The 16,660-nt window shown below is 42.7% G+C and overlaps 1 protein-coding gene across 6 annotated transcripts; it reads right to left on the reverse strand.

Annotated features, from left to right (window-relative positions):
* Positions 1–553: 553 nt before the first annotated feature.
* On the reverse strand, positions 554–16,147 carry pih1d1 (PIH1 domain containing 1). 6 transcript variants are annotated; one of them, XM_080775440.1, is made up of 12 exons: positions 15,952–15,989; positions 14,947–15,079; positions 13,380–13,437; positions 12,254–12,442; positions 8,338–8,399; positions 7,662–7,743; positions 6,592–6,688; positions 4,234–4,260; positions 4,049–4,127; positions 3,271–3,383; positions 2,545–2,581; positions 554–593 (listed from the first exon to the last, which is right to left on the reverse strand). In XM_080775440.1, exons 1-11 carry the CDS (start codon positions 15,960–15,962, stop codon positions 2,575–2,577), a joined length of 858 nt encoding a protein of 285 aa, XP_080631566.1. In that variant the 5' UTR covers positions 15,963–15,989; the 3' UTR covers positions 554–593; positions 2,545–2,574. The 6 variants fall into 6 exon arrangements, with proteins under 6 accessions (XP_080631566.1, XP_080631563.1, XP_080631564.1 ...); XM_080775437.1 differs by having other exon boundaries at positions 558–593; positions 2,522–2,581; positions 3,271–3,414; XM_080775438.1 differs by having other exon boundaries at positions 565–593; positions 3,271–3,414.
* Positions 16,148–16,660: the final 513 nt, after the last annotated feature.

The following is a 16,660-nucleotide window of genomic DNA, read 5'->3' on the forward strand; positions in this document are numbered from 1 at the left end:
CCCGACAGCAACGGCAGATAGTAGGCTATATAATGTGGAACTCCATATAGGTAGAATACAACGCAGACAGATTAAATTCATTCTTCATAATATCTGGCAATGGTTAGTGTCTACAAAATCTGCAAAGTTGTTTCAGGTGGAAGCTAGGATCCCTTTTTGATTAGGATTATACAGAATAATCTACTGCACACCGAAAAATGAAGGTGCTGGCAGCAAAGGTATGTAAAAGAGAAATAGTTAGTTTTGGTTATCATCATTATTATTTTTTACTCACTTCAGTCATGAAGGAATAAGAGATGAGGCAAGTTTCAAAGCACTTACACACCTGAAAACATCCGATACATTAACTAACAGGATCACCAAATGCAAGTGTATGACTGGAAGGTTGCTAGTTTGAATCCCTAGAATGGCTGGGTGACATGTACAGTACGAGAATCTCCCTCCAGCAGTGACTAATAATGACGCCCTTGTTGTGCAATACACTTGCCCACTCAACACAGCAAGGAAAACACAGAAAACAAGCGGAAAGAATGATGGACAGACGGACATACCTGGGGTTATGGTGTGAGTTGTTGCCCTGTAAGAGATAAAGGCTGAACAGACACAGACAGGAGTAAAACACAAAAGAATGGTTATAGTAGAAGCAATAGGAGCTTTATACAGGGGGAAAGGGGTTGGTTGGTATACTGTGTGTGTGTGTGTGTGTGTGTGTGTGTTTGTGTGTGCATGACAAGAATAGCCAGATCTGTGTGGGTATTGTATTGTTTCCCATAAGCTGTGTGGGTACTTGTGTCATATTGGACGGATGATCTCATGTCTCATGAGTGCGTGCACGCAAAATGTGTTTTAAGAATGGTTGTGTGCCTGTGGTTTAAGTGCATGTTTTATCTGTGTGCACGGTTAGACACATTTCTGATTAATGCGCACACTGATGGAATGATTGTCCATGCTATGTAGATGTGTTTTGAAACAATCAGTGTTGATTGAACAATTGTGTGATTGCATCTTGTAAATATGAATCTGTGCGAGTGTGTGTGTGTGTGTGTGTGTGTGTGTGTGTGTGTGTGTGTGTGCGCGTGCACGCACGCACACGCACAGGGATAGGGGCTCCGGCTGGATTAGGCGCACAACAGTGGTGGAGATAGACGAGCATCATCCAGGATTAAAGGGAAACAGAAGGATGACCTCACCGAACAAATGCAGCCGTGAACAGCACAGGTGGAGTGGGGGCTGACAGACCAGAGGTGTGTGTGTGTGTGTGTGTGTGTGTGTGTGTGTGTGTGTGTGTGTGTGTGTGTGTGCGTGTGTAGAGAGAGAAAGAGTGTGGTAGGACAAAGACATACCGGTACTTCATGAGATTGAGACATTACATTACGTACAGTACATTGTGCTGGAGAGAGTACACTACTGACTACAGTATACAGGCTATGGATGCAAAGAGAATAGAAAGGGGGAGAGAGAAGGGTCTCAGAGGCAGACTGACGGGCATACAGATAAGAGATCTCATCATGGATACATGCTCTAGAGAGCGTCGCAGTCCCGCCCCCTTTCATGAAGACGCCTGGCCCAGGAAATGAATCTCAATGCATTTTTCCCATAGACATTTCAAAACGTATTTATTTAAAGACCTTTTAAGCGTCGTACGAAGCCAACTCTTGTCGTGACAAATCATGACAACACACACAATATTTTGGACCAAACAAATAATTACAAAGAAGAAAACCAACAAAAAGTGTTGTAACCTGCCGTTTTTTCTACTTTCTAATTCTTTGTTTGGCCTGAAAAATTGTGTTTGTTGTTGATTTATTTTCCGGGTCTCTCGAGGGGGCGGGACTGCGACGCTCTATACAGGAGATGGAGTGGAAGGATCCAATACGCCAAATTACAATACCCCAAATCTCGGGTTGGTCGAATTGGTGACCTGCTGAAATATGTGACAATTGTGTAGACAATCACATAATGTCAGTATCCGAATGTTTCAGGTTGTTTATTAGCAGAGTATTTAGGCCACATATGTGAAGTCCACAGGATGGTCACATATTTCTGCAGGTCACCAATTTCACCATAACACAGCCATGCTGGAGTGACCAAGTGTGATGAGTGAGCGAGTGGCCGAGATTTTGGGTATTGGAATATGGCTATAGGGAGGTGAAGCGAGTGAGGGATCAGGTGTCAGACAGATGGACGGATGAGTAGTGCACAACTGCACATCCCGAAATAGAAGTGACTATTTCATTCCCGGTTTCCATGAAGGGTTTTTGCGACAGACAAGACAGACTTTTAAAATGCACAACAGAGCGAATGACAAAGTAACCACCAGGCTAAACGGGCTGGTGAGGAAGGTTATCATAGAGATGTTAGTTAGTTAGTTAGTTATAGTTATAGTAGAAGTATATAAAGGTTGGGTATAAATCAGGCTTCACAATGACCACTGGTGCTAATATTACTTTAAACAAACATACGCCGAGGCTTTTCTTTCATACAGACAAAATCACTTTTATTTCCACGACAAGTTAACAACCTAATGCGAATAGACAACCAGACCTCATGAAGACACGACTGGCATGGTAACTGTCAGAATCTGAAAGACAAAGAGAGAAGTGATTGATAGAAAGAAGATATCATATGATGACTGAACAGTTTTTAGACAATTGTTTTGTAGCTTTCTACTAATGGGTAAGCCCCCGTGGGATTCCCCCCGCCCTCTTTCCATGGTCTGTCCCTAATGAATGGATGCTACCACTGCACTGCTTCACATTTTGATGTGCTCAGGTTCAGGTACCATGACTTGGTACCTACCCAACCAGTGCCCCTTAATTGCCTGGGCTGTCAATTGTGCCCCCTGGTGCTCCAAAGCGAACATTACAGGCAACAGCAGCGTTGCCTTTAATGCGTATCTGTCTTCCTCTTCCTTGAGGAAGGGTTGAGGTCAGCTTTTCAACTTCCTTGAAAAACATGGAAGCGGCTGACTAAACAAGCGATTTAAACGCTCCTTTCAACCCATAACTTGGATTTTCTTGGCCGCTCCTAAATTAAAATGAGTTTAGCTAATAATTGGACCTTCACTTTTTGGACACGATGTGCAGAAAAGGTGGTGGAAACCATGCTCCGTTTCTGAGACGCAGAGGGAGGGGATCTCCCCGTGACCTCATCTTGGAGCTACAGAATGAGCGTATAGGGACTGATAACGTACCGGGGCTAGGAGACGTTGTGATAGCTGTTGTATACTGTACTTTTGTATTGGTAACTTTGTGACGTGCGTGCGCTAACCTGTGTGTGTGTGTTGTACTGGGCGAGGCTGTTCTCCTGGTCAACGAGGAGAGGATGGAAGATGTCCAGGTGGAAGAGAGATGGACGCGCTGATAGAACAAGACGATCCTCACCTACATCCAGGACCAGAGAACGACATGAAGACTGGAGAGGGAGGGTGGAATACATTTGAGGTCAGAGAGAGATGGAAAAAGAGTGGTGCAGGAAAGGAGAAAGAATATAAGATATGAAGGGTGAGGAAGGGAGGACAGGAAGAGATGCAAAATCATTTAGACGTCATCCATGGAAATAATTGGTAATGTTGCGTGTGTATGCATGTACATTGGGTCGTGTGTGAGAGTGTGTGTGTGCGACTGTGACAGTGTGTATGCATGTACATTGGGTCGTGTGTGAGAGAAAGTGTGTGTGTGTGACTGTGACAGTGTATGTGCATTAGTGAATATGTGTGAGATTAATTCGTTTTTTTTTTGGCCAGACAGTGGCAAGCGTACAAATCGTACAATTTTTTTTTAAGACGGAGGGAAAACGTGTTCCTTTCCACGATATGCTGTAATGTAATTTACTATGTATCCACTCATGTACAGTGACATACTTTAATGACATTGTAATTTACTACATTCTGTAAGTGTAATGTACTTTACTATTATCCACTCCTGTATAGTGGGGCCTCAGGAAGAAACCAACAACCTTTTTGTGTGTATGTGTACTTTGTGTGCGTATGTATTGTTCGCTTGTGTGTGCGTGTGCGCGTGCGTCGGTGCATGCGTGCGTGTCTTACCACGCCTGGCAGTTGTATCTCAGCAATGATGTACTCTGGTTCACCAGCAGGAGGCTCCACTAACAAAGTGAATTCAGGCCTGGATAGGTTGACGGACAGGGAGAAGAGCAACAACATGATGATGAATGTAGGTCGAGAGAGGTTGAAAATGTGGCTTTGATATTTGGAGCGAGAGGAGAGGTTACCTTTTCGCCAGGGCAGGAGGGGTGTCCCTGGGAAGTGGAGAGACAATAATACAATTCAACAAACTCAATTTGTTAAAGAAGGTCACTCAGAACAGGTTCAGGTTAATTTATTTGTTTGTCCCCATGGGGCGATTTTACAGCAAGGCATAACACAGGCAGGTAACATGAAACACAAAAACACAGTAAAAAGGCACATAGTACACATAGAACGATACAACAGGATGGCAGTTCAAGGTATCAGTGTAACATTGTAATTCATAACATTTTCAGAACAGTTGTATGAATAATTCATACAAGCAAGTCAGGTGACAAGTTACCTCAAGTTACCTCCTCCTCCAAACAATCAATCGATCAATGTGTTACTTACCGACAGGGCTCCGCTGTATTTGAACAACAACTAAACTCGGAAGGGACTGCTCTGTTAAATGCTCTATTAAATGTATTGAAATAGCAGGGAGGTTTTTTTGCACCAGTGCAATCAGTGTATCAATGTGAGGCTACATGTCAGCTAAATTCATCTGTCATTCTCTGTGGAATAAAAAACGATAGCATTTGACCTCATGCTGCTAAGTGGGAGTAGCTAACGTGTGCCCAGACACTGCCCCTCAACTATGTTATGTGAGAATGCAGGTCATTAATTTCATTCATTTATTTATTTAGTAAATAAAAAATGACAAAATGAAAGAGAATAAATAAGATCGGCAGCAAAGTTATTATAACACCATCCAAATTATATTCCCATGTTCGAAAAAGGAGTAGGAGGAAGTTAAAAAAATGAAAATAAAATAAATTGCCCTTCTTTATCTCCCAAAACAGACCTGTGGGAGAGCTACAAGGGTCAAAGGCAACACCAGGACATTATCCAGAGTTCAGATGACAAATGTGTGTTCTGGGACCAAGAGGAAGAAACCTCTTCATGACCTTTCTGGCCAAATGTGCATATTCTCAGAAAGAAATGGTTGGATTGCCTTGCCATGATATTTAGCTGTACACAAGTATACTCCTAACAGGAATCAATGTATTGATTTTGGTGACACCATGACCTCTAGGCTCTAGCACCACCAAAGGGTCAAACTTTCCAATGAGTCCTGGAAATAAATTCTTTCAACGGTAAGTCTTTCTTGGTGAAGGTCTGTGTGACCCTGTTACACCGAATGACGTTTCTTCACTGAGCTTCGACTTAAATGGTGCGCTATCCTCTTAGATCAACATCATACAATATAAAAAGGTACTGTGGCAGTGAGTTGTACCCATTTAAATTCTTTACATAATAGTGGGACAAACGTTTTAGCTATCCACCTTCGTCAGTGTGCGGAAATGGGGGTGTCCATTCCCGTTTAAAGAGGAGGTGACAATGTGCACATCAAGACTGACACGTTATTGACTTACTATTGAATATGTCAACATACACAATAGGTAGGCCTATGGTCTATTTACGTTTGACAGTACTATATACATACACACATAATCTCTCTCCTCGTCCTCAGGCGAGCCCTACAGTACATTGACACTTCCAGTCATCCCAGCTCTGGGTGTCTTTGGCAGTATCCTGCTAGTCTCATTCTGCTAGCTACTAGTTTTTGACCTTGGCCCTTGGCATTCCATCATACAGATTCTTGTTGGAAACATGTGTACTCTTGCTGATGTTAATTACTGCACGCAACTTTCTGGTGTAGCACCTGCCTAGAGACTTCTGCAGGGTTTGTTTCAGGGTCCAGCATTCACTGCCATATAGGAGAACAGACCGTTGCATAGAAGCAGCTGATTTTGATTTGACAGGGGAGGTTGGAGTTCAATACACTGGCCAAACATAAAACAATACAATTCAAATAGCTAACAATAGTTGCTGAGTTCATCAGGAATAACTGCCGTTCATAAATCAGCCTCGACCGCTAAAATAAAGCAGCTTCATTCTACTGAAACATCAACATTTACTCACACTCTAGCTAGCACACAAGGAAAGTGTGAGTATGACTTGTGAGGCAGAAAATTACATATCTGAACGGTGTGCAATAAATCATACTGCATGATTGAACTTTTTTTATATATATATATATTTTTTTTTTATCCATCCCACGATTTTGTAACCAGTTTTTCACCCCACACAGGGTCCCGAGCGGGAATCGAACCCAGGACCTTCTAGCTGTGAGGCGACAGCACTACCGACTGTGCCAAGGGCCGTGCCCCCATGATTGAACTTTTTATCAAAATAATAATAATAATAATAATAAAGGAAAAGAAAGAAAGAAGAGCGGACTCTGTTCCATAAACCCAGCAGTTCTCAAGATAGACATACCGTACCATACCTTAGAGCCCTGCCTTAGAGCCCTGCCGCTGAAAACAGAGAGAAGGACCTACCGTGCAGGTAGTTCTTGAATAACAGGTCGGCTCTTGGTGCGGATGTTCTGCTCGTTCACAGAGCCAAGGAACTTCCTGTTTTTCAGAATCTTCCACTCTGCACAGGACAGACAGACACACACACAAGCTTTAATCAATACTTGTAGAACCCACAAAGGTGGAGACCAGTTTCGTTGAGTCTTGTGAGCCTTGTTTTAAATTGCTTCTTAAAACACATATTAAGTTAACCTGACGCTGCCAGATGAGGGCGGTATTGGGGAAACATATTCCCCAACACAACACTCATCTGGGATCTCTGACGGAGTTGAGCTGAGTCCAATATCTGCTTCGTACCGAACCAATCAGCGTGAGCTAAGGGCGGGATATGTGCGAAACCGGATGTGAAGCTATACAGACACGTCAATATGATTGGTTGTGTTTGCACGCCCACACGGTGATAGACAGACGGCCCCATCCAATCATCTACCAAGTATCTTGAAAAAAAGGAACAGCCCCGTCATCGAATTGGCTCCCGAGATCCCAGATCCAAATAAGCTGTGAAACAAATTTGTGTAGCAAGCTTTTTGGATCTGGCAGCGTCAGGTTAATATTAAGTGGCCATTCAATGCATTATTCTTCCTCATTTTATATTATGTTGTCGTGTTGTGTTATGCATGAACTGAAGCAGTTTGTAACACTGTTTTGAAAAGTAGGCTACTATACAAATAAAGTGTATTATTATTCATTGTATTACTGTACCAATCATACGATCACACAGAGATGCGTCACTAGAAACACATCACTGGGCGTTCTTTAATTGCACTACGTGTCCCGTTGTTTTTCACCAATGAAGGTTTGAGGTTATACTCAAGACTCTGCTTGAACCTTTCCCATTTTGATCACCCACCCTGTCACAAATGCGATTCCGCTCCGCAAGTGCACTACACTGTATAGCCAGAGGTGCAGCTTCGCCATGGCGTTTATGTAATCAATCATCAATTCCGCGGCTGTAGTGATGCGTCTCAGCTGTGATCCCTTAGGTACAGTATAAACAAACTGTGTCAAGCATGTGCATGAAAGTCCTACTGTACCTCTGCTGAGCTCCAGGTTGTATTTATTCTCTAATCCCTCTAAGGAGACTAGAATGAGGAACTGCTGAAACAGAGTATCTTTCTGGAAAACGTGGGCGCACGCACGCGCGCGCGCGCGCACGCACGCACGCACGCACGCACACACACACACACACACACACACACACACACACACACACACACACACACACACACACACACACACACACACACACACACACACACACACACACACACACACACACACACACACACACACACACACACACACACACACACACACACACACACACACACACACACACACACACACACACACACACACACACACACACACACACACACACACACGTTGTAAAAAAGCTACTATGACACTCCCAAAAGTCCCAAAGTTACGTGCTCCTCTCATAGTGGTAGTCGTGTGTGTGTTTAGCTGGTGCTCATTGATGCTTGTTAATGTCAAGGCAATTATGTTTATATGCACTGTCAAATAGGTCTACATCTATTCTAAGATAGGGTATACCTGTCTACTCTAGACATTATATTATCATGCTCATTACTGTGCAAGATTATACCTTAATCTTCGTGTTTGAGCACAAAATGCATTTTGGGAACCCACGTCCCCCGCCCCCCCCCCCCCCCCCCAAATAACAAATATGAACACACAAATATGCACCTGGCACTTCTGGAAGAACTCTTGGTTGATGACGACATCATAGGCTGTACAACCCTGGGAACCTGGGAGAGAGAGAAAGAGAGAGAGAGAGAGAGTGTAAGAGAGGCAGAAACAGATAAATGGAGCTCACACCTCACACTACGAGGCGTTGTAGATCGTTTGTGAAACCACAGTCTAAGTTTACGGAGTAGAGTGTTTAAGTTTACGGAGTGTAGAGTGGTGAGAGTGTTGTTGATAGCTACAGTAGAAGTGAGCCATTTATCTCTGCTGCTGTTGAACACATCAATGATTAATTTATTTCCAGACTGCACAAGTTGGTTCGATTGGACATTAAGGTCACATTCATACCAGAGAGCTTTGCTGCGATTAAAACGAATCCTGCTGCGCATTTTCAGAAAGTCCACTTCGTTTGGCATGTTACGATTCATTCGAATCGTAATGCGTATTATACTCCGAGCAAAAACGGGGGTTTCGCTTTGCTTCCAATCGCACTTGATTACGATTCGGTGCAGGTGTGAATGCAATCCGCAGTAAATAAAGGAAATGAAGCAAACAGGCGGTGAGGAGCTGAACACAGTTGGAGACGGAGAAGGCATATTTTACGCAGCGCAAAGATGTCCCGTTACCGTGGATAGACGTGGTCTAATGAGGAGACTGAAGCCCTGATCGAAATGAGGACGAGTACATTAATCAATTGCTTAAGAAAACACATAAACACTGCAGTTCAGTGTAATAGTATTATAGCCTACAGAATATTCTGTCTGTCTGTCTGTGCCGTAAACATGGAGTGCTGTCACTGTGTGGGGACTAGTGGGGAGTAGGAACTTTCATCTCAATAAACGTGTAAACATTTTGCGCTGCCGTCTGTTATATCAGCGCGCTCAGTGCTGGAGAGCTGTGCCTCCATGCCCAAAAGAACAGTGTGTGGCTGCGTGCGTATAGTGAGAGAGAGAGAGAGGGGGGGGTCCAGTCCCAGACGGCACGACACATGCACGTTATGAGTATAATTTTATCACCATAGATTTCACTGTGTAGGCTAGTTTATGAATGGAACACATTGATAAAGGTCCCCCCTGCTGCGTTTCCAATTGCTGCGGATGACAGTGTGAAGGCAAACCACAGCAAATTAAATATGCAAGAATCCCAAATTCTCCGCCCATACGCATTGAGTCTACCGAAGTATTAGGTGAGAATGTGACCTAAGACTACCTGTCTCTTCTTGGCTGTATTCCGCTTATCCATCTTATCTAGGTGTGAGATCTCTAAACCAAGAATATTTAAGTTGTCATTTAAATTGACATGACACAATTTAAATGATCATTTTTCTTCAGGTTTCCTCTTCTCTCCCTTCTCTTGGGGGTCTAATCGGCAATTACCACTGTTAACATGCACCGTCAACATGTAACGCAACATCTCCATATTATAGTCTATATGGAGATTATTATATGGGTCTGGAACAGAGAGATTGTGTAGAAATGATTGTGTTTCCTTATCCTTGTAGAGGACCTAGAACAGGTGACTCTGCCCCTAAACTTTATGTAAATGGACAGGTGCATTTTATATAGCACCTTTATCCAAGACGCTTTACATACTGTAGATTGTGCTGCATTACATTCACCCATTCATACACTGATGGCGGAGGAAAGCATGCAAGGCACCAACCCATGTCAACTACAGACTTTGGTAAATCATGGGTCTGGGACTCTGCAAAAGGCAGACTGTTATCATGTTTCCTCTCCTAGCCCACCCCTTCTCAACATGTTATGTAACATCTGTATTTCAACTCAACCGACCCCTCACCAATTTTAAAGTATACTTCTACTACAATTGGATAGCCTGACACTCAGCCTGAATTTTCATTTTGTTTCACTTCACATGTTTTTTTTAATGGGCGTAGCTAGCGATTCAGGGCTGGAGCCAGGCTAATAATTGGAATATATATATCATATAAATATTATACATTATACCAAGATTATGCATTATCTTTGGTAACTCACAAAGTCAGTGCAAAAATACTGATAGTTGAGTATCAACAATACAGTCTCGATTCACCAGCCTCTAAAGTTTTATGGCACAACTCCGCAAAGAGTTTTGCTTTTTATTTATATCATGCATTATCACTCATACTCTGCAGGGATGATTAATTATTCAGTTGTTTGTTTCCTGTGTGATTGTTGGGCGTGGCCTGACAGACAGATGTGTGAGTAGACACTTGATAGCAGCAATTATGTTGCTTTTTAAGATTAGCCCGAAGTCAGTAGTCAGTGTACTGTATGCTTAGTTAGATAATGGTAGCAAGCAACCATTACTTAGCTGCGTCTTGCATTTACAAAGTTATACACTTGCTAGAAGCACTATATAAAGTTATAGCTAGAGCAGCATCTATCTACGTCCCTCAGCCTCAGTACCGGCTCCCCACAGGGCTGTGTGCTGAACCCGTTGCTCTACACCCTCTACACTCACCAATGTACCCCCGCCCACCGCAGCAACACCATGGTGAAGTTCGCGGATGACACCACAGTAGTAGGGCTCATCTCCAAGGGAGATGAGTCTGCCTACAGGGATGAGGTGGTGCAGCTGACGGACTGGTGCAGAGAGAACAACCTGCTCTTGAACACATCCAAGACCCAGGAGCTGGTCATAGGCTACAGGAGGAAGAAAACAGTCATTCCACCCCTGTTCATAAATGGGGACTGTGTGGAGAGGGTGTCCTCTTGCCGTTTTCTGGGAGTCGACATGGAGGAGGGCTTGACCTGGAGCACGAACACCTCTGAGCTGCTGAAGAAGGCCCAGCAGAGACTCTACTTCCTGAGGGTGCTCAGGGGGAACAACATCACGCAGAGACTGCTGGTGTCCTTCTATCGGTGCTCCATAGAGAGCATATTGACATACTGTATATGTGTGTGGTACACCAGCTGTACAGTGGCGCAGAGGAAAAAGCTCCAGGGGGTCATAAATACAGCACAGAAGATCGTTGGCTGCCCTCTCCTCACACTGGAAGAACTACACAGAGACCGCTGTCATAAAAAAACTCTGAACATTATGAAAGACACTTCCCACCCCGCTCACTCACTGTTGCCATCAGGCAGACGCTACAGAGTGATCAAGTCCAAGACCAACAGATTCAGTAACAGCTTCTATCCCACAGCAGTAGTTGCACTCAATGCTGCTAAAAAATGATCTGTTGACACTTTTAGATTTTTTTATCTGCTATCTTAAAGTACAATAAGGGTTTGTTGTGCGATAACAGATGAAATTACATGTTTGTGCATTAGTGCTGCTGGGGTTGTGCAATAACAAGAAGTCATGTGTGTTTTGTTTTAGCTTGTATACAGTATGTTGTTTTGTGATATAATGCACTGATTGGTTGGCACTTTTCATTTCGTTGTACACGTTGCAATGACAAATAAAGATCTATCTATCTATCTATCACAACGTACCAGAGCGTTTCATGAGCAGTTCAGATGAATGACAGACGGGTTAAAGAAATAATGATACATTTACTATTTACATGTGTTAGCTCGTAAATATGTATTCAAATGGCAAAAAATAGAGAGGTTCAGATAGCAGACCGGATGCAGTATGAATAAAGACAAAATTGATTCAGATAACAGAATAGTTAGTGACACAGGAGAAATCTGAGTTTGATTTCTTTTTTCTTTAAAAAAAAGTATTTTGCACATTAATGTGTATTTGGGATCATCACACTTGATCATCACACTACTGTGTTTCTTGCTCGGTTGTTTTGCTTCTGATCTGTACAGCACTTTGGTCAATTTAGGTTGTTTTAAATGTGCTCTATAAATAACGTTTGATTTGACTCTAGACTTAGTGAAATGGTTAAAGTGGTAAAACAAATGTTGATACTATATTAACAGATTTGGCTGGGAATCCCCTGGAACCCACCACAACTCACTGTTGTCGATCTCTGTGTGCGGCTCGCCAAGGCTCATGGGAACTCGGTAGCTGGCAGGGTCTTCTGATTGGAGGAGTTCCATAAGCTCCTCCCTTGAGAGCTCCGGAGGGGGAGGGACTGAGGCTGATTGGCAGATGTTGACGAACATCTTCTGCTGATCCGCCTGGGACAGGGTCTTGACACATATGCCTGAGAAAGACAGAGAGTGAGAGAGAAAGGGAATGAGAGGGGATGGGTGAGACAGATGGAATGAGATGAAGAGATGAAGACACTGAGATCTTTCAGAATACTGTTAGTTTGAGACTAGTGGACTGTACCACGAAGCAGGATTTGGCGTTAGAGTAGGTAACTTCAGTATTTCAGGGTTATGACGGCGGTTCACGTTTTACCCGGAGTACACTGCCATGGTGACTAAAGGTCCCTGCACACAGAGCACGTTTTCGGATTTTTAGCTGCGTTTCTCCGTCGGTTTTCCGAAAAGCGCATCCAGTGTGCAACCACCTTTACTCTGTGTTTACCCAGAGTACACTGCCATGGTGACTTACTCTGTGCTCAGTGCTGCCCACCTAAACACATAACTGAGCAGCAACATGCTTAAAAGTTAAAAAGACAAAAGACAAATGACCAATTCTCAATTATCTTGGAAAATGGCATCACCATTTGTAGAATATCCCACATAGCTCTGTGTATATGGGTCATAGTTAGACAAGCAAAACTCTTTGACTATCCCTAGTGATTTTTGAGGGGCGTATTCAGCCATTAGTGTAGATTTCTGTAATACACAAACATTAAATTACCATTGACAATGAATGGAGAATGTTACGTCAGTGTGTGAGCAAATACCAAATAGGGCATAGTGTCGTAGTATTTTACCGTACATCATGATGATGTACGATGATAAGAGCGCCCCTCACTTCACACAGGTGTGATTTGTTTATAGTACTCAGCGGAGCAGCTCGGAGGGAGTCAACTGTGTCAGCTTCTTGAGCCGTGAGTTGTTGGGTGAAAGCAATATCAAAGCCATAGCTTTTGTTACAGTTGTTCCGATACCATTACCAGACCAGTGTCGGAAAATGCCATTCTGATGCCTCACATGTTAATAGAGCGGCCGTGGGAAAACACTCACCAGGTTGTGGTCGGATCACTGTGGAGTCAGGATTCTCACTTTGTATCTTTCCCATTGTCTGAAACAGAAAGGAAAGTACATTCACTGGGTTGTTTCATTTATTTATTTATTTTCTACAACCATTAAGGTGTTTGCACACAGAGTGCGTTTTTTCGGGACGAATATCAGAGCGAGTGTCGGGAGCACGGAGAAAAGTAATCGACCTTGCTTAATGTCAATCACTTTTGCATATTGCGTACGTATAAAACGTTTTCAGACTGGGGTCGTTTTTCGCTCTGTCTTTCACATAGCTAAACAGTAGACACCATTTGAGCAGTGCTGTGTCCCCTTCTCTGCTGAGAAGGTGATGGTGATCATCTCACTGAAGTAGGCTACTTCATGAAAAGTCCGATTGGGTATGAAAATCAAAATAGGCAGCAGGGCCAGGGCACGCAACACACACAAACACATGAGCTCATCATCTCACTCTCAGTCATCAACTCCATCTCACCCAAACACGGTGAAATAACAGCCAGGGATTGGCATCCGTACATACTGTACATACACACAGTCACACACACTACTAGAAAACCCCCAAATCTGTACATATTACAGTGAAATCCTCCCCATTAACCGCGACGGAGGGGCGCCGTCTCAAGCGAACTTGAGCTGCCAATGGGAGCCCTAGAACACTAAACATGGGTGATTTTCACCCGGACGATTATATTTTTGCAATTTTCATAATGTTGCTGATGTCTCAGGTGGGTGGGTCTTTCAGTACCTTCAGTGACATCATAGAAGGTAGGTTTATTTCCCTGCCCACATCCCTGGTTTTAGGCAGGTGTTTGGGTGGGTTTTTTCACCGGACCATTCTCACATTCTCACTTAGGAATGGGTGGACCAAAGGAGAAGTTCCCAACTTAATTTAAATTTTTTTAGGAATACTTTAAAAATAATATGCACGTTTTTCATGATATCTATTTTGTTTTTTTGTGAAAAGTCATGATGAAAGATTAAAGAGTACCTCAAATTGCCATGTATTGCTGTACTGCAATATATTTTGATGAGAAATATTTGTTATGGAATATTTCATATTGGGTAAAATATACCTGTGTTTTGGTGTAACAAAAAAATATGTTTAGTGTTCTAGGGTTAAAAATAGCAGATATATATGAATATCCGAGGTATAAAATAGAGTTAGAAAGTGGTAACTGTCAATATGCTATACTTGTATTTGTTAACCCATTTTGGGCGGGAACCCGTTTTGGTGTTAGCATTATGTTATGCTTTAGCTATTGAAAAATAGCAGATCTACAAGCTCATAGTGCGCCACCGAGTGTCGCGCTACGAGCTTGTATGTCTGGTATTTTAGAAAAATCGAACTGACATAGAAACATAGCTTTTTCAGAAAACTGTCAGGATGTAGAAGACGTTTTTAGAATCTGATCTCAGGTCAGAATGAAAAACTGTCAGGATGTAGAAGACATTTATAGAATCTGATCTCAGGTCAGAATGGGTTAATTTAGCTGGGGACCCCCTGGAACGCCTTCAAGGACCCCTAGGCGTCCCTGGAGTGGACCCCACCTACCTGTAAAAGCAGCTGCTGGTACAGCTCCTCTTGCTGCTCATAGTCCAACTCAGAACCAAGGAGGGAGGAATCTGTGGCCATGGCGACGACTGACAAAAACAGGTCCAAACAATCAATGGATCCGTCGCTCAATCTAAACAAACATGTTAACTCTCAATCTAAGATAGAGGTGATTCTGTGTAATAATATTATCACTGTCGTAGCCCTATCGGAGCTCATGCACCCTGTCGATCTTTTGATTGATTGAAATATTTTTTAACAGTTTGCAGAATTACAGTACATTTCAAGCACAAACTCAATACAAAGACTGTTAACTGTGAGTGTAAGAGCCAATTAAGCATTACACTTGTTTACAAGAGGGTCCACCATGTTCAATTTATCAAAACATTTAGAGACATACAAATAGACACTTCTATATAGTAAAAGAACAGAACCAATATCATCAGTAGTACAGTAGCCATAAAGGCTGGGCTACCCCGGCCGGCCCTATCCCCTTAATTTCAGGATCCTTATTGTTTAGCCAAGAATGATAGATGTGATAATGCAACATTTACATTTATTGTCCACATGGGATCGCATTTGGGTCCTTGAAATCCAAGTCTGACAAATAACAACATGAACAAGACGAAGTAAACACAGTTACACAGTTGCCTCTCACAGAGACATGACTGACTGCAAGTTAACGTCTCTATTACCTCTCAGAGCTACGTACGTCTCTATGACATTTTCTACATTCAAAATCAAAACCATTTGTGTAAAATGTGTGTCCAGGCCGCAAGGACGCAGATTTGGACCATATCCTAGCCCTATAGGGTTATTTGAATGCGCGTTACTATGGGAATTGTTGCTCATGGCGACGTGAGATGTTTATAGCCACTATTAGCCAGTCTAATTTTAGATTATATATAACTTTAGGTCGTGCTAGCAGGCTATCTTTTATAAAAATAAGTTGTCTTTTGTTATTCCACCCACGAACTCAACTCCATAAAGCACTGTTTGTATTACCTTCCACTCATAAGTTGCTGTTGAAAGCTGTTCCTCTCTCTCTCACACACACTCTCATGTCACGTGGGTACTGTATTTCCTGATTACTCTGACGTCAGAGCCTTGAGACCGAATCTCTTTTCAAAATAAAAGTAAAATAAATTCACAGTCAATCACAAAGTACCGGTGTTTAGGCGCCGCTGCCGCAGCCGTGACCGAGCTGCGACCCTGCGGCAGCTGCTGCTCTCACTCTGTTCAGTAGTCCTTTTAATTATACAGTAGTTAAAGTTAACCGTGTTTAGCATTGTCATTATATACTCCTATTGTTTTAGACTAATGGATCGTTTCTGTATTTATATGGTGTATGACATTAAAGATACTTTTGCACCTATATTATGGACTATTCTATTGTTGAGTATAGGGTATAGCTTAATACACAGAACCACTGGTCTACACAAAAGACCACGTGGTTCTCAAACTGTGGTCGGGACCCCCAGGAGGGTCCCCACATGATCCCCAGATCATGACAGTGAAGTGACAAGGACTTTTAAAACCTTTTTAATAACTAAAAAAAGAAAGAAAGAAAAAAGACCATTTCTTGCATCAAAAGTAATCAACAAACTATAGCCTAGTATAAAAACCTAGAGCATTGTACTGCAACTCCCTGGTGCTGCCACTGTTGAGAACCTTAATTACTGCCATTTTCTGTCATGCAACTTGTTGATTGAAT

This window comes from Protomyctophum bolini (genome assembly GCF_963924005.1).
Source record: "Protomyctophum bolini genome assembly, chromosome: 11".
Taxonomy (NCBI): domain Eukaryota; kingdom Metazoa; phylum Chordata; class Actinopteri; order Myctophiformes; family Myctophidae; genus Protomyctophum; species Protomyctophum bolini.